Source organism: Typha latifolia, chromosome 1 (genome assembly GCF_019914945.1).
Source record: "Typha latifolia isolate L0001 chromosome 1, TyphaL0001v2, whole genome shotgun sequence".
Classification (NCBI taxonomy): Eukaryota; Viridiplantae; Streptophyta; class Magnoliopsida; order Poales; family Typhaceae; genus Typha; species Typha latifolia.
The window spans coordinates 9127514-9149631 of record NC_133086.1 but is presented as its reverse complement, the minus strand read 5'-3'; the positions used below and the strand labels follow the sequence as shown (position 1 = coordinate 9149631).

The following is a 22118-nucleotide window of genomic DNA, read 5'->3' as shown; positions in this document are numbered from 1 at the left end:
ATGATCCGCTCTCCCAACAAATCTACCTCAGAAGTGACAAAAGTTGAGACCGACAGAGAGCAGAGATGCCATCACGGACAATGATGGAGATCATGGACAGGAGCCATGACCCTCCTAAATTTATATTATTATTTTATTTAATATAGGATTTTTTATTTTAATAAATTTTATTAATAGCACTAATTAGCACTAAAAGAAACCAAGTATATTTATATTTGATTAGTTAGACAAACTTTAGATATGTTTTCCTTGTTTGGTTGGAAAATTAGTTGGTACTTTGCTGCAACTTATGGATTAAGAGATTCATAAATCTATGGAAATGAATTTGAATTCAATACACTTGGGTAGTCTTAGTAGCCACTTAGAACACATCATATGGTCACTTTGTACTCAAATTTTATATAACTTCAGGGAATTTTCTTATAGGTTGTAAGCGACGTGGCAGAAGACCATTGGTTAGGAAAAGCTGCACGGTGTCTTCTTTCAAGCAGCCTAGCAGAGAAGGCCCGAAACTTTTCTCCCATGTATATATATATATATATATATTTTTTTTTTTTTTTTTTGTTTAAATCTTACGTGGCGGGCCAAAAGACTTGTGGATGTGGAGGTGGTACGGCGGTCAAGTCAGCAAATAGAATGCGTGGCAGAGAATCTGACGACGTGGTAGTAGGACGAGGCACGATAACGCTGATGACGGAGCACTGACCCCACTCAGGCTGCCAGAGGAATTTATTTTGGTGTAGCGTACGACAACCCATGCATTTATTATGGAGTTTCCTTTTTTGACCAAACTATAGATCCCAGATTTCTTGCTATCTATAATAAAAGCCACGTCAGCAAAATGGTTGAACTAAATAGCAATAGTTTATGTGGAAAATTGAACGTCGTTGCGTACATTCTACGTATTATTAGGAGAATTTTTTTATATTAAGTTGTTGAAGTGATTCAGCGATCTTGCTGAGGTAATAAAATTAATCTAATTTTATATTTTAATTTTAGAGAAGTTTGCATATAACACACCGTCTTTTAACGAAATTATAATTTACACCTTATGATTATATTATTTACAAATCGAACCCTAATTTAGCAAATATATACAGAAATTATCTGGAGTTAGATTTAAACTAATATCGTGAAAATATTCTGTTAAATAAAAATATTTTATTTCTAAACAGCTAAAATATTCTTAGTATTAGTTAGATTTAGTTAGGTTAAGTTTAATTAGTACAGGTTGAGTAAGTATAATTTAGCCGAGAGTATTTCGTAATCTTTTTAATATAGTTAATTTAACTCAGAAATTTAATTAAGTTTAACTAACAATTCTAAGGATAAAGAGTTTTCTAAGTATTCACTAGATTATCTACACAGAGTTAAAAATTTGTAGTTATCCAAAAGCTTGGAAAGTTATCCGATAACATGCTAATAATTAATAATATAAATAAATTATGCATTAATTAAATACACTCCTTATTCAACAGTTTCGTGACTTACGGATTTAAATAAGCAAATGTGTTTAGATAGAGTATGGAAGGCTCTTGGAAAATTCCCATGATGTTAACATTTTTGTTCCCATAAAAAGGTTGAAAATTTAGAATATATTATGATTAGGATACGATTTAAAATATCTTCGTCACCCTTCATTTATTTCACTTAATCCTCTTATATTCCTTATATATATATATTATTTTCTCTCCATTTAAAATATTTAGAATGTTTAAGGATTTTAACAGAACATTAAAAAAAGCTATATTCCTAAATCCTAACTTGTTGTAAATTAAAAGGGTTATTTTGATCTTTTTAAATACAGAAATTTTTATATCTTTTTTAAAAGAATTATGGTTTATATTTTATATTTTTATTATTTACAAATCGAGCTCTATAATTTAACGAATATGTGCAAAAAAATAACTCGGGTTAGACCTGGGCTAATACCATGAGAATATTCTGTTAAATAGAGATATATTATTTCTAAAATAACTATGCACTTATTTCTAAAATGACTAAAATGTTTTAGTATGACTTGGTTGAAAATATTTTTGTAATCTTTTCATTATAACTTAATTAAAAGATTTGGTTAAATTTAACCAGCAGATTTAACAACGGCATGTTTTCTAGACATATTAGTTAAATTATAAGGTTCGATTTATAAATAGTAAAAATATAGTATGTAAATCAAAATTTCGTTAAAAGATAGGGTGTTATATGTAAATTTTCATTTTAACTCATGTATTCATATATCAATTCAGTTTATATATTAAATAAATATAGTAACTAATTTTGCTATTCATCTACTCTTAGTAATTAAAATGAGGATGGAGTATAAATTAATAAATCTTTCAGTTGCTCCTTTCATGGTCGGTGGGTGGAGATGCTTATCATTCACTTACTAGCATTTTGTGCCAACCCTTCAACTACTACCCTTTGTTGTTGTATTTATTATTTCTCAATGCTTATTCTTTTGGATGTTTCATTTCAAACAAACCCAAATGCAATGAATAATTAATGCTCATCACTGTGTGTGTGATCCATGATCTATAAAAACAAACCACCCAGGAGTTAAATTATTACCGGCATCATTTAAGTATATTTTAAGTACAAATTTATGAGAATTAATACAATGTGATTTGTCTCTAATGTTGTAGATGAAGCTAACACATGTAAGTATAAAATAATATATATTTGTATGTCCTAACTGAGATTAAGTAAATCATAGCTCACTTTTTATTACATCATGCATGCATGTATCTCTAGATGAAGATTATTATTTCATTTGTTTCTAGAAATAGTTTTTTTTTTCTAATTATAATATTTTTTTTAAAAGAGCATACAAATTTATCTATATACAACATATTATCACACATAAAAGACAATTTTATCGGGACCTAAGTTAGATTTGAAAATTAGTTCGCTTTCCTAAAATAGTGAAATCTAGGGCCAGGCAAGGAAGTAATTGCACCCCCATTGATTTTTATAAAATTTAAAATTTTATTTATTTATTTATTTTTAAATTTTTGCATCCTATCTTTTATTTTTTCTATTAGAATTCTTCCCTTAAAATACTATTTGTGGATCCAACATTAAATCATATATTTCTAAAATTTATAGAAAATAATCAACTATAATTTCTTTCTTCTAATACTATTCATTCTTGTTGATTTAATCTTGTATTTACTACTCCATGCTCATCATATGTTTGAGTTGAAATAAATATGATAAATATTATTTTTGATCTCTTACTTCTATTATTGTAAGAGTTTTCTTTTAGTTATTAAAATATGTGCCATATAGAAATTGGTTACAATAAAACTAAATTTATTGATTCTAGACTAAAAATTAGAATGTATTGGAAAACCTATAATTTTTAAGTGAAATTTTAAGTATATGTTATTATTTAATACTTCAAGTATAAAGTACAGATTTTGATAATTTTGCCCCTCTAAAGTTTCTTACTCTGCCATTATAAAGTGAGATAAGATAAAACTACAATAGTAAATAATAAATATAAAAAATATGTGCTTCTAACACTAGGGAGCTAGAGTTGGTGAATTATGTCGACCAGGACTTTCCTGAATTTGGTTCAATGAGCATCTCTAGAAGTGATAGTTATAGATTTAGCAACTTTAGATATATAACATGATATCGAACAAGCTTGGGCCTTGTATTTTTGGCATACATTTAATGAGCACACTTTACATTATATATATATATAACATTTACACAATTTGGATAAAACTCTTATTTAAAACAAAACTTAGAATAATTTCATATAGACCATCTTCCTATATATAGATCTCCTAAACTATTAAAAATCTCACAAATCTTTTTTTAGTTGGTTCATCGTTATATTTCTCATTTATATATTATTATGTAATCACATGTGAGCAAGTTTATGACATTATACCCTTATTTATAGTAGTAAAAAAATAGAAATATTAATTTACCAATATATATGCTATTTATATGTATAGAGTGTTTATCATACCGTTGTTGGAAGATGATGCATCTACTTAGCTAATTGTTAGCGAAAACAATAACAAATGCTAAAATGTTTCTAAGGTTGGAGAGGATAGGGTGATAAAGGTGGTTGGAGTTCAAAAAGATGACATCGCATGGTTGATCAAAGAGGCCCGGACAAATTAGCCCTTGAAGTCGTTTAAGCGGAGGTCGAGATAGCGAAGGGAGGGTACGGCGAGGGCAATACAAGGTAAGGCATTGAAAAATAATTGTTATTGAGATCAAGCTTGTAGAGAAACTTGAAACATTCTTTTCTTTAACAAGTCAAGGAGAAGAGCTTAGTTGGATTATTTGTCTAAAACATGAAACAGAATCTTTACGGTCTAATAATCTTAAGCTATTCAAAGATTACAAGAGCGAAGCTATTATTGATAGAGATTAGAATTGAGAAAGAAAAGCTTTGCTAGTTGGCTAGTGGATTAGCTCTACTCCAATTCTTTGAAAAAAGAGTCTAATCAAGATGTTGATCGCTAAAATTCTCAATAATATGAATTCAATCACATTAAAGTTAGTTCAAAGCCAAACTCTCTCAAAGCTTCCTGAAATTTACAAAGAAAATAAGACAATATACATGTCTTAGTTTTGCATACCTATTCAAATAGGTAGAATTAAATGTTCATATAATTTACCAAATAGATCACGTAAAGTCAGCTTCTTGCTAAATGGATTTTCTATGACTATTTAGGTTCCTGTGAAATTGATAACAAATTTAAATAAAACTAAAAACTTATGAATAATTTTTTATTGTATAAAAACACTAGAGCTCAGAGATAGTTTTGAAGAATTGTGTGAGATGGAGATAATGATCAAATCTACAACATTGGTGATAGTTGTATGACGGCTACCATTTTCTGTTTTCAACTATTAGAGGCTAAAAGATTTCTTGGATTTGGAGATGGAGTAAAGGATAAGAGTTTGGTTAAGTTCTTCGATTACTTACTATGGGATGGAGGTTGCTATCCATATGACTATCTGAAGCATAGGAAAGAAATGCATAACAGAAAGTGTGGTACTACAAAAACTATTGGAATTAAAATATAAGAAGGGGATATCGGGAGCAAAACACAGAATGCAAGAAGAAAAGAAAATAAAGCAAGTAACGAGATACATATTTTATATGGTTCACCTAACTAAGGGTAATTTTACGGAGATTTTATTATATAGAATAAAAGAGATTACAATGATAAATTCTCCTCAACTCAAAATTAAAAATTTATTGTTCTTTCTCCTATTTTTCTTCTTCGTAGATTTTTTTTCAAAATTTTCACGCCCTTAAAACTCTTTTAGGAACAAATTATATTTATAAGTTTACAAAAGAACCTAATTAGGCCCGTCATGAATTTGCCGAGACATTTAAACACTTTGTTCTTTTTTTTCTAATATGTCTCAATTCCGAACAATCTCTCACTTGGAGACTAATTTGACTCTCATATGATTTATAAAACTTGAGTCCTCAATATCTACCTATACTCAACCAACGATAGAATCTCAATACTGTCTTTAACCAAGAAGACCAAAAGAAGTTGAGTACATTTTTAGCTTCTCTGTGGTGACAACTATTGTTAATATGTCAGCAAAATTATGATTTGTATGAATCTGCACTAACTCTAGGGTCTTTTTATGTAAATATTATTGTATGAAATAATACTTAATATCAATGTGCTTTGTCCTTAAATGAAATGTTGAATTCTTTGCTAAATGCATAGTGTTTTGACTGTCGTTGTACAAATTGTAATCTTTTTGCTCTATTCCCAACTTCTTCAATTAGTTTTTTTGATCATATCATCTCTTTGTTGGTTTTTGAAGCTACAACATATTACTTTTATCATTGATAAAACTATTTTCTTTAATCTTGAAACTCAAAAACCCACTAATACTCTTCCTTTTGTCATGATTTTTTATTAAGTTTGATCAATAAAATCTTTTAACTTGATTTAGAGTCTCCGTAGTATAAAAATGCATCTTTTGTGTCATGTAGATATTTAATTACCCACTTTACATCTTTTTAATACTCTTTACTCAAATTTCTTATGTACATAACTCTCACTTTATTCGCAATATTTAGTCTTGTACATCCATAGCATATATCAAACTCCCAACTGTTGAGGCGTATAAAACTTATACCATCTTTGTCTTCTCTTCTTATATTTTTGCAAATTACTAACTTGAGTGTTTGAAATGATCTGTAAAAGATGTGTTAATTGAGTTAGCAATTTTCATATTGAATGTCTTCAATATTTTTTTAATGTACTCTTTTTAGGATAATTTTGGAAAGTGTCTCTCTATCTATTTTGATTTGCATTTTCAAAATTTACTTAACTATACCCAAATCCTTCATAGAGAAAACATAAGATAATTGATCCTTAAGATTCTTAATCTTATTCATGTTAGAACCTACAATTAATATGTCATCCACATATAAGAGTAAAATAATATATGAATTTTCAAACTTTTTAAAATAGCGGTAATGATCTGAATTGCAATGATTATATCTATGTTGTACTATGAAGTTGTCGAACTTATTATATCATTATCTTAAAGCTTATTTTAGTCCATATAAACTCTTCTTGAGTTTGCATACAAGCCACTCAAATTCTACTTTCACATATTCTTCTAGCTACTTCATGTAGATATCCTCCTCTAAATTTCTATGCAAGAAAATTATCTTTACATTTAACTGCTGTAAATGTAAATCAATCATATTCAAAATGCTGCGCATAGTTAGTAGACAAATTTACAATATGTGAGAATTTTTATTGTAAAGTCGAAACTTGCCTTTTGTTGAAAACTTTTTACCACCAATCTGACTTTGTATTTCTTATTAGCTATTAGGTTCATCTTTCAGTCTATACACCCACTTATTTTGGATGGCTTTTTTCTAGCTCGAACCAAATCTCATATTTGATTTGCCTTCAAAGAGTTTCTCTTTATTTATAGGAAGCTCAAAGATGAGATCTAAAATCTTTAACACTATATATAATGAATGTACAATTTTGACTTAACATCAAGTTTAGATATATTTTCAACATCAATATAAGTGTAGAAAATATAATAAAAAAATTCATGAGTGTGATAAATTGACCTCCTTTCTCATCCAAAATTTATCTGGTAGTCTACATTCTAATATAACTAATGATCCTCCATTAATAAGGTAGGTGGCTGTGCTTACTACATTTGCCTAAAACTGCTTTAGTAATCTAGCATTAATTTTTATACTCCTAATATATTTTGAAAGTATTATGTTTATATGGTTTGCAACACCATTCTGTTGCGATGTTCTTAGAATAGTTTTCTCACTCCTTATTCTGTTATTTATGCAAAACTCTTTAAATTATTTTTTACAATATTCATCTCCATTGTCTAATATTAGATATCTTAGTTTTAGCCTCATATTATTTTCAATTAAAGCTTTTCACTTCTTAAACACTTTAAACACATCAGACTTATGTTTTAAGAAGTAACACAAAACTTTCTAGTTGAATCATCTATAAAATTAATATAATAAAGAGCCACCAATAGAAGATATATAAGCTAGTCCCCAAACATTAGTATAAACAAATTTTAGTTTTTCAGCCTTTAGTGTCTTTCCAACCTTTGTAAAGCTGATATTTTTTTTTTTCAGAGGTTTACAAAAATTCATATCCACTGAACTTAGATCTTATAACCCTTTTTTTTCGAAATCATTACTTTCATATCTTTCTTACATATGTCCCCAAGCCTCCTATGCAAAATAATAGTGTCAATCTCAGATGACGTAATTGCAATTACATTACTATTAGATGCTGCGTACAAAATCCCTTCACGCTTGCCTCGGGCTATTATCATAGATTCTTTAGTGATATTTAGTGAGTTATTAAAAAATATTGTATTATGTCGTATATTTGACAATTGGCTGAAATCAAATTTTTAGTCAATTTATGCGCATATCTCACATCTTTCGAGTTTAGATTTATTTATTAGCAGTCTTAACTTTCACATCTCTTTTTCTAGTGATATCATATGGTTGATAATCACTGATATATACATTTTAAATTTTTCTCTATACAAAGTTAGAAAGTAAAACTACGTTCAATGCACCATAGAAGGATGCACTTAAATTTAAAATCCAAATTTATTTTGATTGTCATAATCTGAATCGGATTCGATAGAAAGATTTATTGAACTCTTGTCATAACTATTGTTGTGCGCTAATTTTTTAGGTGCTCTACAATCATACTTTATATGCTATTTCTTACCATAATTCTAGCACCCTTGTAGATATCTAAAATTATTATTTTTTTATTTTGACTATATTATGCTATTATTATTTTTTATGAATGTTACTCTTCCTTCATGCTCAAATCATTTCCTAATGCTTTCACTGACAAGATGTTTTTTCACTAATGAGATACTTTTATTAACTAGATCGCCACAACTATTTGATAGATCAGACAATAGAGCCATAACTTTACCACTAAACTTGATACCAAACGATTCTAATTGATTAGTGATAGTGTTAAATTTATCCAAATATTTTGTCACGGTACCGCTTTCAGACATTTTCATATTGAATAGTTTCTTCATCAATACATCATTGTCAAAACAATCATACGATGTATAGTCATCTTCTTTTTGTAAATATTAAAGGCTACTAGTGTTATAAGAGTAAATTAAATCACCGTTTGTGATCGAATATGTTCCACTTTGTATCATCTATATTTTTAGGTTTATTATCACTTCCGGCTAAAGACAAATAAAGATTTTTTATAGAAATAATTTTCTATTTACATATTTATAAAACAAAATTGCTTCTGTTGAACTTCTCAATCCGAGAATTTATTCTTCTATTTGAACCACAACCCAAGCTCTAATACTAGTTATTGGAAATAAAATATAGAATGTAAGAAGAAAATAAACAAAGCAAGCAAGGAGACATAAATTTTATGTGGTTTACCCAACTAGGGCTATGTCCACGGAGATCCCATTAATGTTACTATATTAAAAAAAAAGATTATAAAGGAGAAATCCTCTCAATCCAAAATTAAGAACTTTTTGTTCTTCCTCTCTCTTATCTTCTCTACAAAGCTCTTTTGATTTTTTTTTAATGTTTCATACTCTTAAAATTCCTTCAAAATCAAATTATACAAATAAAACACTAACCAGGTCCATCGTGGAATTGACGATGCTTTCAAACGCCTTGTCCCTTGTTCTCTGATTTGTCTCCACTCCCTAATAGAAGAAATACCTTAATAAGGTTAGTGTTGTTGATGTTAATGTCGATAATGATGATCAGGTAGGAGTCTAAAAAGGAAGAGATGCAGAACATGCTGAAGTAGAAGAACGCATAGGAACCCACTTGGTTGTTAATTAAGTTCTATGAAAAAAATAAAAAAAATGAGAGATGCAAAGGAGAAAGTTGAGGGGTTTGGAGGGCAGAAAATATATTTGATTAATTTATCTTATATAACCCTCTTATAATAAGTAGAAGGGTATTTCTATCTTTTTATCTTTTCTATTAACAACGTAAGGGAAGTTAGACGTTTTCAATAATTTAGAGGTCTATGTATATAAAAAAATTTAGGAGGTACATAAAAATAAATGATAATTCAAGGATCTAAATAAAATTATCTCTTAAAACTTTAAACATGAGAGAATAAGATAAGACAGGGGGAGAAAAAAATGACTATAACAATTTTTTTTTCTGGTTTCCTTATTTATTCTTTTCTTTTCTCTTTTATGCTCTCCATCCAAATATAAATAATACTGACTAGGGGACTTAGCGAGGGTAAACAAATAGATGGATAGCAAGCAAGAGAAGGAAGGGAGGAGAATCGATAGTGGCAAGACTCTCAATTAGATGATAGCGTTGCATTAGAGGTTAGCCTTGTGGATAGATGGCCAGTGACTATAATAGGCTGACCGATTAGGAAAAGGAAAAAAAAAGCATATAAAACAACTAGGGTTGAGAGAGACTGACAATAGAGATAGGGAGATGATTAATCTAACTCAATTCATATATTATGCATATCTATAATATAAGCTATAAAGCCATATTTGTAGAGAAATAAAGTAAGAGCACAAGGTAAGTAAAATAAATTAAAAATTAATCATATCCATCCAGCTTTTATCTCTCTCGGATTTAATAATAATTTTTCCTTAGGTAGAATTAAAATTTATAGAAAGTCTAAATACTGAAAATATAGATCTTGACATAGATCTAATCCATCTGGCTTTATATTTTTAAGATGTTATAAGAATATTTTATATTTATAAAATAATTTTTTGTAATTAAGGGACTTAAGCTAATTCAAACTCAATTTAGACGTGGTTTGTATCAATAAATCAAATAACTGAGGAGGAAGAGAGAGACAGGGATAGAAATGAGAAAGGCCCCCTTTTTCTCTTATTATTATTTATTATTTTTAGATACTTGTCTACCTTTCCCTCGTTCTCTTTTTTTACCTCTCTCCATCCAAAGATATGAAATGGGCCAGGTCGGGTCAGGCCCATCCATACACTGTTCGGGCTTCCGGATAAGAGTTTATGTACACCCGAATCCGAAATATATCGGGCTGGCCAGGGTCGGATGCTTATAAAAACTCCGAATAGATCTCTACCCGACGCTTCACCCTCTCTAAACCCTGAGTCCCTGACCGGGAGAGAGAGAGAGAGATGGCGGTGAGGATTCGCTTATCCCGATTTGGCTGCCGGAACCGGCCGTTCTATCGAGTAATAGCGGCCGACAGCAGATCTCCGAGAGACGGGAAGCACCTCGAAGTGTTGGGTTACTACAATCCCTTGCCTGGTACTACGATCTCTCTCTCTCTCTCTCTCTCTATATATATATATATATTAGAAAAAAAAATCCAATTTTGGACATTGCCGATCTCCTCTTTTCGCATTGTATATAGCTATTTGGATTGGGTTATCTGTTTAACAATCTTAATGACTCTTCCTTTTTGTTTTGAATTCACAGGGAAAGATGGTGGTAAGAGAATGGGGCTAAATTTCGATCGAGTCAAGTAAGTAAAGCAATGAACAGCTTTAAGTCTTGGGGGATGTTTTGTTGTTGTTTATCTGAAATTGATAGTCTAGTTCATATGCTTTTTAAGTCGAACAAAAAGATTTTATATCAAGATTTATTCCTCACTGTTCGTTAAACTTTTGATTATGACAATGTTTAGAATAAACATTTTTCAAGTTGGTTTTGCAGCTGATAGGCGCTTGATTGTGAATAGCAAAATTTAATGTGAAATATGGGCTACCTCCTCATGAAGATATGTGAGGTTTCACCTCTCTTAGAAGTTAATAGAAAAAATGATTTTTGCCAACTGTGGTGGTAAGTGAGCTAGTTTTCTCTTCTTAATTATGTAGTCTAATCAAATGATGTAATGATTTGGAGAACTAAGAAGAGTTTAAAGTAGGTTGCTTTAGAAAATTGGTGCAGCTCTTTTATTACCTTTTTGTGGGACTCTCAATTGCATTATGAACTTCATCTTCAACATGTCATGAGCTTAATAATTGAGGTCGAGAAAGTTTGTGAATCATTAAGGTTCATTGGAAGTTGGAACCCAAACATTTACCTTTTGGTTCCATATCAATTATGTGCCCATTATCAGTGAGGAATTCAGTGTTACTGCTGGTAATAAGTGGCTGAAGATGTTCACTAACTATAATCTTAAACATATCCTTGAGGTTGGCCCTAGGTCATGACACACTGCTTAGCAAGAAATATTCCCAAGATCAAGCAATCCTCAAGATCTTCTCAAGTTATTGTAATTTGCCTAAAAAAGAAGGTTGCCTACATAAGTTAGCTAATATAAAGGTTCTTGCAATGATCTCTTTACTTGAAGATGCTTCCTTACTGGTGACATAACTAAATGAAACACAGAATGTGAGGTTTGCTTTATCCTGAAAACAGTGCTTCTGATCATCTGATGGAACTCCGGCAGTGAAATAAATATCATGAAGTCTATGACCATGTAGATTGGAACACCTAGTGTCCATTTTCTATATAATGTGACTGTAGTAGAATTTCGTATGTTCACGGAGGATATCCTAAGATGAAAGTGTCAAAATTTGGAAAATTGATTTAACATGTTGGATACATTAGAAAAGAAATTCAGATTGGAATACTTTGTTAGGGGCATCTTTTGCAGTAACAGAACATATCAAAGTTAAAATTATGCAAGAATGGCATTCTCAGTTCTGATGTTGGTAATGATTTCACTTACCTAACTTGCATCATATTCTTAGAGAAAGGCTTGTAAGTACTGATTATAGTTGAACATGCAAAATTTCTGTTATATTTTAGTTGACCACTTCGAAAAATGGAGATTCCAGTTTCTATCTTTAGAGTGATTTATAAGCAAGACTCGAGGCTAGCCAATCTGTTATGAGTCTGTGTCTATGTCAGGTATGTTAACCAGATAATGACTAGGATCAGAATATTTATCTGGTCAAAAATTAATCTGTCACAAACATGTACATGTATTGCTGACATATTCTATATTCCAAATACGTTAATCTTAGCTGGACATGTGCCTTTTTCATATCATTTTTCTTCACTCTCATATATGGTATCTAGATCATCCGAATATAGAACAATTTTAGTTACCCTTATGGCAATCTTTAGAAGCATCCACTTCTTGTTTAAAGACACTCTTCTTCATTCAACCGCAGCACCCATTGCTGATGGTTCTCTTTGTCAAGGTGTTCTTGATTCATGTCTCCCAAGGATTACAAAGGCGCTATTTCTCAACTAAAAGCTGCTTCCTCTTGAGAGTGTCTATGAAGGTTGTTGCTTGTGATGATTTTGGAGAGGAGCAAGTCTCTTTGGAGATCATTTTGGTTGTTGGATCAGGAGACTGATTCATTTGGCATGGATATGATGTTTGACATGGAAGAATTTAATCTCAAGAATGTGGCAAGGTAATTTTGCCTTAATCTCAAGCTACTTAAGATGACATACTGATGAAAGAAATTGTGATGTAAAATCTTCGGATATCTGATCACATACATGAAACTTGTAAGATGAAGGATAATGCGTATGTGCAGCAAAACATCTTGGATATAGAATGAGAAGCTTATTGTAGCATTAAGTTGTTTGTATTATCATGGCAAAATTAAGCAAAACAACTTTGTAGTTCTTCTCAAGAAATGGGCAAATGGCACTATCATGACCCAAAATAGAGATTGGGTAGTGGACACCTTATATTCCATTATATATGTTCTCCTCAAGTAACATATATTAGGATGTTGAACTACTACAAACGAGTTTCATACACTTATACGAGTTAGCATTTGAGAAAGGCAAGATGAAGGAATTTTTCAACAGCAAATCGTATGTCATCACTCAACATTTAACTAGTTGAGTATAACTAAGCTGGGTTAGCTTGCTTGCAGTTGAGAATTCAACAAAGCTTTAAAAGTACTACTTAAGGGCAGGTGGATTGGGTACCGGTACCAAGATATCTCTTGTATGATTTTGTTGGCTCCAGAATAGGAAGAGAGACAATGCTATGATTTACTATGATGATTCTCTTAAAAAGGAAACTGATGTCACTGTCACCATCAATTAATATTTCAGAAACTGTTTCAATAATTGGATTCTTGGATCTTTGACTATTATTCCGGTGGCATAATCAAAGCCTCAATTTGAATATGAGATAGGATATAAAGTATGCTAATTGTAGATGGGCTTATGGGCAGATGATGGAAACAAAAGGATTAAAGGCTGATGCCCATCTTAGCTGGTTGTGGAATGACTATTTTGAGCTTGAGATTGTGTTATTGCTTTAGCTTGGTTCTAGAGAGAGAGAGAGAGGTCTCAAACAGTAGATACTTGGAAATGATTAGATGCCATATAAAGTACTATGTGCATTACTACCGTATACAATCAGTGCACTCAATTTGTTGGACTACATTGATATGAAGACAAGCTAGTCATCTAGCTATTTGATGAGCTTTGCTAGTGCCAAATATGAGCTAAACCTAAGGAGGTGCATTCATTTCAGGGCAGATGAGGGGGCAGGCGAGGACTGAGAGCGGTTGCCATTGTAGCTGCAGATGATGGAATGATTATTTGGAGCCTGAAATTGTACTGTGTAAACTTCAAAATGTTTGGAGGGAAAATGTTGATAACAATAGATACTTGAGATAAATCTTTCCTTTAACTTGCCACACCGAGTCGGATTTATCATTCATTTATCATTATGGAGTAAGACATGCCATACAGTAGCAGTATGGCGTGTCTTAGCCTGCCATACTGCTACTGTAAAAGCGTGGCAGTGGGAGGTCAAATTTGCTGGGGGCTTCCATGACAGATTTTTGTAATGCTGATCAGATGAGCTCTCCCAGTTGCAAATATGAGCTAACCATAAGGAGGTGCATTCATTTATCATTCTGTTAAATATGATGGCTTGCTCTTCTTCCTTTGTTTTAGCTTATGCTGGTATGGCTTATCTAAGAATCATGGCAAATTGCATCATATCTTCCTGCCAAAGTTTTTATGTTTCACCTTTCAACCGAGGGTGCTATTTCTCCTTTCAGATTCCTCCAACAGATCTGCTGCTGCTCTGAGGAAGTTTTGCAGTTGCTTTCATTGTGTCTTTGACATGTGAAAAATGCTATAGAATCAGATTTCCTTAGGATCTATACCTTTCTCTGTTTTTACACCATCATACAGAATTGTTATTGTCGTAATGCATGCGACTCATGGCTGGTTACGTTAATTTTACACAAGGAATCCTGTGTAACCATTCCAAAGAAAATTTGTTATTTACTTCTCAACATAGGACTCAACTGTTTGAACATATAGATGGCCCAGAATGTTCTTTTGATTAGTTAAAAGTACTGCAATTACCTGCAAGATTATACTATGTTACAAAGATATCAAGCTTAAAGTGATAAGCAATCAATCTACCTGGTACTTTATTTATTTCCTCCTTTTTCCTTTTAGGATTCTTTGTTACTTTTTGTTCATACCGATTGCTATCTTTTAAAGAAGGGCTGTTTAAATCATGGTTTCTAGTTTCGGCCGATCTCGAGTGGGATCGGTAGAAACGGATCAGGATCGGCTCCCAGCTGAAACTAGTTGGTTTGCTGGTTTCGGCAGTTTCGGTCAAAACTCGATCCGTTTCGGCCGATCCCGACCGAAACGGGTGGGAACGGGTCGAATCCGACCCGGGGGACATCAATCACCCCTACTTGCCTCTCTCCTTCTTTCTCTCTCTTTCTCACGGGTCTCTTACTCTCTTTCTCACCGGCAACTGAGTAATGAGTAGATCTCCGGTGACCTCGACCTGCGGCGACGTTCTCCGACGAAGATTCAACGACCTCAATCTTCGACGACCTTGGGTAAGTTTTTTTTTCAGTTTTTTTTTCATTGTGCAGCAATTGCACCTATAGCAGGTGCTGCTACTGCTGCTTCTCAGTGCTGCTGCTGCTACTTCTCAGCACAGCAGCAGCACCTAGTGCTGCTTATGTAGTTATGCCTCATAAATTTTAAATTATTTTATAATTTATTTTGATTTTTGTTAATGTTTTTTAGTTGTAGAGTTAAAATATCAATGTCTCCAAAAGAGAAGTCATATGATATCGACATTGGGTACTTTGCTCACTGCTATCATCATCAATGTGTACAGGATTATGCATCAATTTTTCACGAACCATTGACTCTCTTTGTTGTGCAGATTGTTTATCCTTCTTTTTGCCAATTAAATGAGCCAACATCTGCTTTCTAATTTCCAAGGACACTTGAGTGCAAGCTGCTACATTTCCTTATCTTTCAGCTAAATATTCTTTCAAACGGCTGACAGCACTACTCATTTTCTTTCCATACCTGTTGCATTTAACAAGTCTTTTATTTTGCTCAATAGTGTTGCAATGTTGATGAGAAGGAGAGACAGATAAGGAGGGCAATGAAAGAGAGCAGAAATATGCATAAAGAAGAGGAAGAGATGAGAAGAAACACTGGTGGTAACTTTCAGAGATCTAGATTAGTTAATATACGAGGAGAGAGAGAATATGAGGGCAGCAGTTCTACTTATAGGACTCCTAGTATTACAGCAGAGTCTAAAAATATTGGACCAATGGATATATATCTTCAGAAAAAAAGAGAGGTCGTACACAGATTTCTATCAAGACAACTCTCAAAGGAATTAAAAATGCAAAGAAACACATTGGTAGGGCTATCTCTAAATTTTTCTTCTATAACCATATTCCTTTCAATGTACCTGATAGTCCTTACTATCACACTATAGTAGATGCTATACAATCAGTAGGGTCTGGTGTTCCCTCTCCTAGTTCAAATGATATTGCTATTAAATATCTTGACTCAGATGTAGATGAACTTCATACTTATATTAAAACATTTAAATGGTATTGGGATGAATTTGGTTGTACACTGATGTGTGATGGGTGGAGTACACAAAACAGAAGAAATATAATTAATTTCTTAGTGTACTCTGGCATGGGGATAATATTTTTGAAGTCTGTGGATACTACTGCTCATTTCAAAAATGCAGATTATATTTGTCAGTTGATGGATGAGGTGTTACAAGAAATCGGTGAAAAAAGAGTAGTCCAAGTGGTTACTGATAATGGGGCAAATTATAAAGCTGCTGGAAATTTACTGATGATTAAAAGACCTTATTTATATTGGACGCCATGTGTGCTGCACATTGTATTGATCTGATGTTAGAGATTATTGCAAAAAAGCTTGAAATTAACATGATCATACGTGAAAGTCAGAGATTAACAAATTTTATATATAACCATGGTTGGGTTCTTATTTTATTTAGGCAGATGACTGGTGGTAGGGAGATCATCAGACCCGGGGTCACTAGATTTGCCACTCACTTTTTAGCCTTGGAGAGCATCATACGCTACAAAGATGATATTATGCGGATGTTTACATCACAGGAGTGATCTATAAAAATTAAGAATATGAAACGTAAAGATAAATCTTTAGGTGAAACTTTAAAAAATATGGCTCTTGGAAATACATTTTGGGATAATATTACAATTGTCACTGTAGTATTTGAACCTCTTGTCAAAGTATTAAGACTTGTAGACAGTGATGACAAGTTTGAGATGGGTTTCTTATATGAGGCAATGGACATAGCTAAAGAATCAATAAAAAAAATGTGGGCCAAAATTATAGGAAGTGGTGGAGGATAATTGATTCTAGATGAAACAAACAACTACATAGAGATATACACGCTGCTAGTAGGCATGCTTTTAAGTTTTAAGTTTTAAGTTTTAATTTATTAATTTACTTTTATTTATGAATATTTAAAAATTTGAATGCTTACAAATTTTAAATTTCTACAGAATATTTTCTTAATTCAAGATTTTAATTCTCTAAAAATGTCAATAATGATAGTGAAGTCCTGTTGGGGGTTAGAAAGGTAATCAGCAAGCTTGAGCCCGATATTCATAAATAAATCCTATGCAATAAAAAAGTGAGTTATGATTCAATTAAATAATTTTAATATTATTTGTTTCAAGTTTTAACTTTCAATATAATCAATAAGCTAATAATATATTTCTGATTTCAGATAGAGAGATATAGATTGAGAGTTGGGCAATTCAGTACTGCTAAAGTTGCTACAGCTATATCTCATAACACTCCAGCTGAATGGTGGTCTATCTATGGATGGGAGGAGGCACTAAATTTGACGCCAATAGCAAAGAAGATTTTAAGTCAAATTGTGTCTTCATCACAGTGTGAAAGAAATTGGACTACTTTCTCCTTAATCCACACAAAAACACGCAACTGATTGATAATAGAATGATTGGAGAAGTTAGTTTTTTGTCATTATAATATGAGATTGAGGGAGAGAAATTTAAGAAGAAAGGTAGAAAATGAACAACTGATTGATTTAAATCATGTTTTTGATGAAGAAGACTCCTTGACTTCATGGATCAGAGAAATAGAGGACAGGTTATTAGATGATAGAGATAACCCATGGTTAGATGAAATATTAGGAGAGACCACGATGAGGGCAGAGGCTGGTACGAGTTATTCAGTAGCGAGAGATAATATACCTACTAGTACCAGTCATAGTCCTAATGATACATATGGTGGTGAGATCGTTCTATTTACATTTGTTGAGTAAAGTCAAGGAGGCATAAGGAGTGAAGACAGAGAAACTGTGGATATATATACATATCAGCGACGTCGTCATGAGATGCATTTTGGTTCATATGATTATGGTACATCGAGTATTTATTGTTTGGAGCCATCACAAGATCCATATGCTAGTTATTATCCTCAGTATCCTTAGTATTCTCAGGTACAATATTCAAATGCTGGTTATTATCCTTCTCAAACGTAAGTCACACAATAAGATCCATACAATATAACTAGTATGATGGAATCACTTTTTGGAGCATCAAGTCCCAAACATCAATATTTATAAATTTATGGTGATTGTGATGATGAAGACTATAGAAATTTACGAGAACCAGCTTGGTATTCATCAAAATTTTAAATTTTGAGTAAGTTAATACATTTTTTAAGTTTTAGACTTCATATGTGAGTAATTTTTGTTTTCTTATTTTTTGTCATTTTTTCTAAATTTTTCTGCATTTTAAAATAATATTTAGAATTTTATATAATTAAAAAATAGTTCGATCCGATACGAACGGCCGATACGTATCGTTTTTCTGGACGGCCGATACCGATCCCGATACTGGGAACCTTGGTTTAAATAACTATGCACTTTGTAAGGTTCATTTGCAATGTGCATCATAAGCCTATAATTTTGTAGTGAGGAGGGATTTTAGACCAGTGATCAAAATAGAAAAGATATGTATAAATAAGATATAAGCTGTTTCTACAGTGTATCATGGGTTCAGTGTTCTGAAAAAGGAAGGATCTCAAACATAAGATTTAAGGATTAGATTAAGAGGCAATGGAGAAGATTTAGGCTGCGGTTAGAAAGAAATGTGATTGAACAATCCCATCTAACGGGAAACTAGGCAGGCTTGTGAATATGTTATTGATGAAAAACTATTATGATTTTTCGCTATTATGCAACATGCAATACGTCCAGCCTTTCTGGATTTTGTTTGTTTTACAACATATGCCTATTAGAACTGCAAGTTCCTGTAGGATAAATGTGGTTATTTTGTGCTAAAATGCTATTTACTCTATTGCTGTTACTCATTCTGCTATTGGTGCAGGTATTGGTTATCAGTTGGTGCGCAGCCATCAGATCCTGTCCAACGTGTGCTTTTCCGGGCTGGACTTTTACCACCTCCACCTATGCTTGCAATGACCCACAAAGGTGGACCTCGTGACACCCGTCCTGTTCATCCAATGACTGGCCGCTACCTAACTCCTGAAAGCCCTGAAGCTGCTGATGAACACATAGATGGTGAAGAAGACAGCGAAACAGCCTAGTGACAAGCATGATCAATGGAGGGGGCACAAACAAATCCATTTTTTTTTCCTTCTTTGGTGACAAATCGGCGACTGTGCCTTAAGGATTATACATGTTCCTGTGTTAGAGGATAAAAGGATAATCCAGAAAGGATATCTACCTAAAGCCTTAGTTCCTCTGTGATTGAATTTGCTAGTTGCTCATTAGATGTTCATGTTGACCTCTAAATCAGGAACAGAATTCATGGGGCATGAAGTTTAAAGTTTGAAGGGTAAGTTTTTTTATCTTTCTGAAGGACTGTCATTTGGTATTTCCTCAGCTTGGAGCTTGTAACTGACAGATGCATCAAATGAGTATTATTCCTTTCTTCCTAACTATCCAAGCAATAGTGGACTTTCCCTCTTGGGCAGTATGATGCTGTAAGATTACAGTAAGTTATCATTTCTTTCCAAGCTATGCATAATGTGTACCTCACTTTTCTTGTTCTCGAGTGACAGGCTTTGCTTTATTTGATTAGATTGGAGCGTTACAACTTGCAACAACTTGCACAATTTGATGGACAACTTTCCGATCCCTTTTAGGATCACAATCTCACTAAAAGGAACAGTTTAACCATACATTTGTTTGGTAAGAATGTGATGCTTTCCCTCTAAACCTCACTGATCAAAGTTGAGCTTGCCACCCCGCCTTGAAACCTTTTCTAAAGCCTGAACCACATCAGTTGCTATACAGAAAAGCTTGAAGCTTTTCAGGGGGCCGGCCAGTTCTAAACAAATCTATCTTTCATGGATCCAACTCAAACCCTGGTGTTACATCAGATTTTAATAGATATAAGTACATTGTCATTAGTTTTTTTTTTCCCTGATGTAACAAATCATAGGTAGGTAGAATTCATATAGATTTACTAAGGGTATAAAGAGATGGTGGTATTATACAATTGTATCTTATTTTTACCTTTTATTCCTTCCAATACTGCAAAAGGTATTGCTTCCTAATGAGGCCACCCAATGCATGCAAAATACTAAACCCACAGCCCTCACCATGTGCCAAAGGGCTTCGCAAAGCAACCTCAGGAGAAAAGCTTTCAAGCACTTCTCCTTAACCCTCTCTACTCCCCCCCAACGTTTTAAAACTTCCTCTGACTCCTCCCAATGCCTTCCCCTTTCCTTCTCCTCCTACCACCACCACCACCACCATCTCAAATCCATCAATGGATGCACAAAGTACATGTAAACTCTTGTTATTTGTCTCAGTGTTTGTTCATATGTTCAAGCTTTCAATTTGCTGCACCTTTACCATATCCAACAATTGCCCTCACACAATATGGCCTGGAACTTTGGCTGGAGCTGGGACTCCTCAATTGCCAACCACTGGGTTCAGGCTAGACTCAGGTCAGACGGTTCGGATTCCAGCCCCACCCGGGTGGTCGGGCCGGATCTGGGCCCGCACTGGGTGTGAATTCGACGGCGATGAGGCAGGCATGTGCCAAACCGGGGACTGCGGCGGACGAATGGAATGCCACGGCGTCGGTGCCCTCCCGCCGGCCACCCTGTTTGAGATCACCCTCGGTAAGGGCACCGACGAGGACTTCTATGACGTGAGCCTCGTCGACGGGTACAACCTGCCACTTGTCGCCATCCCAGGTTTACAAAACGGAGAGTGCAATGCTACCGGGTGCATGGCCGACCTCAACCGCGGTAATTAACATCAGGAGCTAATATAATAGAATCAAACAAAAGAAGTTTCGTAGAGAGAGAAATTACTTGACATCCTCATCGTCAGTGTGTTTGTGTTTATGAACTGTTCCTCTCAGGTTGCCCGAAAGAGCTCCAGGTTGACTGCGGCGATGGAGTGATCGCATGCAAGAGCGCATGCGAGGTGTTTGGGCTCGACCAGTACTGCTGCAGTGGGGAGTTTGCAAACCCCAACACATGCAAGCCATCCATGTACTCCTCCATCTTCAAGAGCGCCTGTCCAAGAGCCTACAGCTATGCATTTGATGATGCAACAAGCACCTTCACCTGCAAGGCTAATGACTACACCATTGTCTTCTGCCCAACCACCAACTGGTAATATCCCTCTCTTCTTCTTCTTCTTCTTATTCTTCTTTCAAACAAAATAAGTAGAGAGAGTTCTTAATGACCATACTCGTATGTTTCTTGCCCATCTCAACAGGATGAAGAGATCAGATGGTACTTCAGTTGGTCAACCAATCAACGGGCATAGCAACAGCGGCGAACCAGGCAAGATGACCTCCACGGCAAGCGGCCGAGCCTTTCACCTGTGGTTCCTTCTTCTGTTCATCCTCTTCTTCTAGGGTTAGGACGCAATTACCTTACCAGAGGCGACCAGACTAGAGGGCAAGGCAAAAGGAGATTGATGGACCAGAGAAATACAAGCTCATATGCAGAAGAATTTAAGAACAATGCCCTATAATACTAAATAGCAAATTCTAGGTGTAACCAGATCATTGGAAGGCTCACTAGCCTATGCTTGCAGAACAGATAACACATTCAAGCGCAGGAATTTGTGGTGCCTATTGTAATGTACGAATGTCTAGTGTAATTCTTTGATAACCTTACATAACAGTGGTTATCTGGCATACAAGAAAAGTGTAGCTTGGAATATATCAGATTACGTAGGATAGATATTTTCCAGTAGTTAACGGTCTGATATAGACTATCAAAGATCAGAAATGCTTGTCTGATGGCAATTTATAGCCAAAGAAAACCA

General features: G+C 33.6%; 2 protein-coding genes across 3 annotated transcripts; both read left to right on the top strand.

The window, feature by feature from the left end:
• The first annotated feature begins 10613 nt into the window (after positions 1 to 10613).
• LOC140788771 (small ribosomal subunit protein bS16m/bS16c) lies at positions 10614 to 19759 on the top strand. Its single transcript, XM_073138220.1, has 3 exons — positions 10614 to 10798; positions 10970 to 11015; positions 19186 to 19759. The coding sequence occupies exons 1-3, from the start codon at positions 10666 to 10668 to the stop codon at positions 19403 to 19405; spliced, it is 399 nt and encodes a 132-aa protein (XP_072994321.1). The 5' UTR covers positions 10614 to 10665; the 3' UTR covers positions 19406 to 19759.
• Positions 19760 to 19935: 176 nt separating this feature from the next.
• On the top strand, positions 19936 to 22045 carry LOC140788759 (pathogenesis-related thaumatin-like protein 3.5). Of its 2 annotated transcripts, XM_073138206.1 has the most exons (4): positions 19936 to 20012; positions 20639 to 21082; positions 21199 to 21454; positions 21561 to 22045. In XM_073138206.1, the coding sequence occupies exons 2-4, from the start codon at positions 20650 to 20652 to the stop codon at positions 21700 to 21702; spliced, it is 831 nt and encodes a 276-aa protein (XP_072994307.1). In that variant the 5' UTR covers positions 19936 to 20012; positions 20639 to 20649; the 3' UTR covers positions 21703 to 22045. The 2 variants fall into 2 exon arrangements, with proteins under 2 accessions (XP_072994307.1, XP_072994299.1); XM_073138198.1 differs by lacking the exon at positions 19936 to 20012 and having other exon boundaries at positions 20457 to 21082.
• The last annotated feature ends 73 nt before the right edge of the window (positions 22046 to 22118 follow it).

Excerpts from the sequence above, each read along its gene's own strand:
- LOC140788771 (XM_073138220.1), top strand. The coding sequence starts at position 10,666 with ATGGCGGTGAGGATTCGCTTATCCCGATTTGGCTGCCGGAACCGGCCG. Across the intron at positions 10,799-10,969 it reads TTACTACAATCCCTTGCCTG|GGAAAGATGGTGGTAAGAGA; the intron begins GTACTACGATCT and ends TTGAATTCACAG. Across the intron at positions 11,016-19,185 it reads CTAAATTTCGATCGAGTCAA|GTATTGGTTATCAGTTGGTG; the intron begins GTAAGTAAAGCA and ends CTATTGGTGCAG.
- LOC140788759 (XM_073138198.1), top strand. The coding sequence starts at position 20,596 with ATGGATGCACAAAGTACATGTAAACTCTTGTTATTTGTCTCAGTGTTT. Across the intron at positions 21,083-21,198 it reads CATGGCCGACCTCAACCGCG|GTTGCCCGAAAGAGCTCCAG; the intron begins GTAATTAACATC and ends TGTTCCTCTCAG. Across the intron at positions 21,455-21,560 it reads TTCTGCCCAACCACCAACTG|GATGAAGAGATCAGATGGTA; the intron begins GTAATATCCCTC and ends CCATCTCAACAG.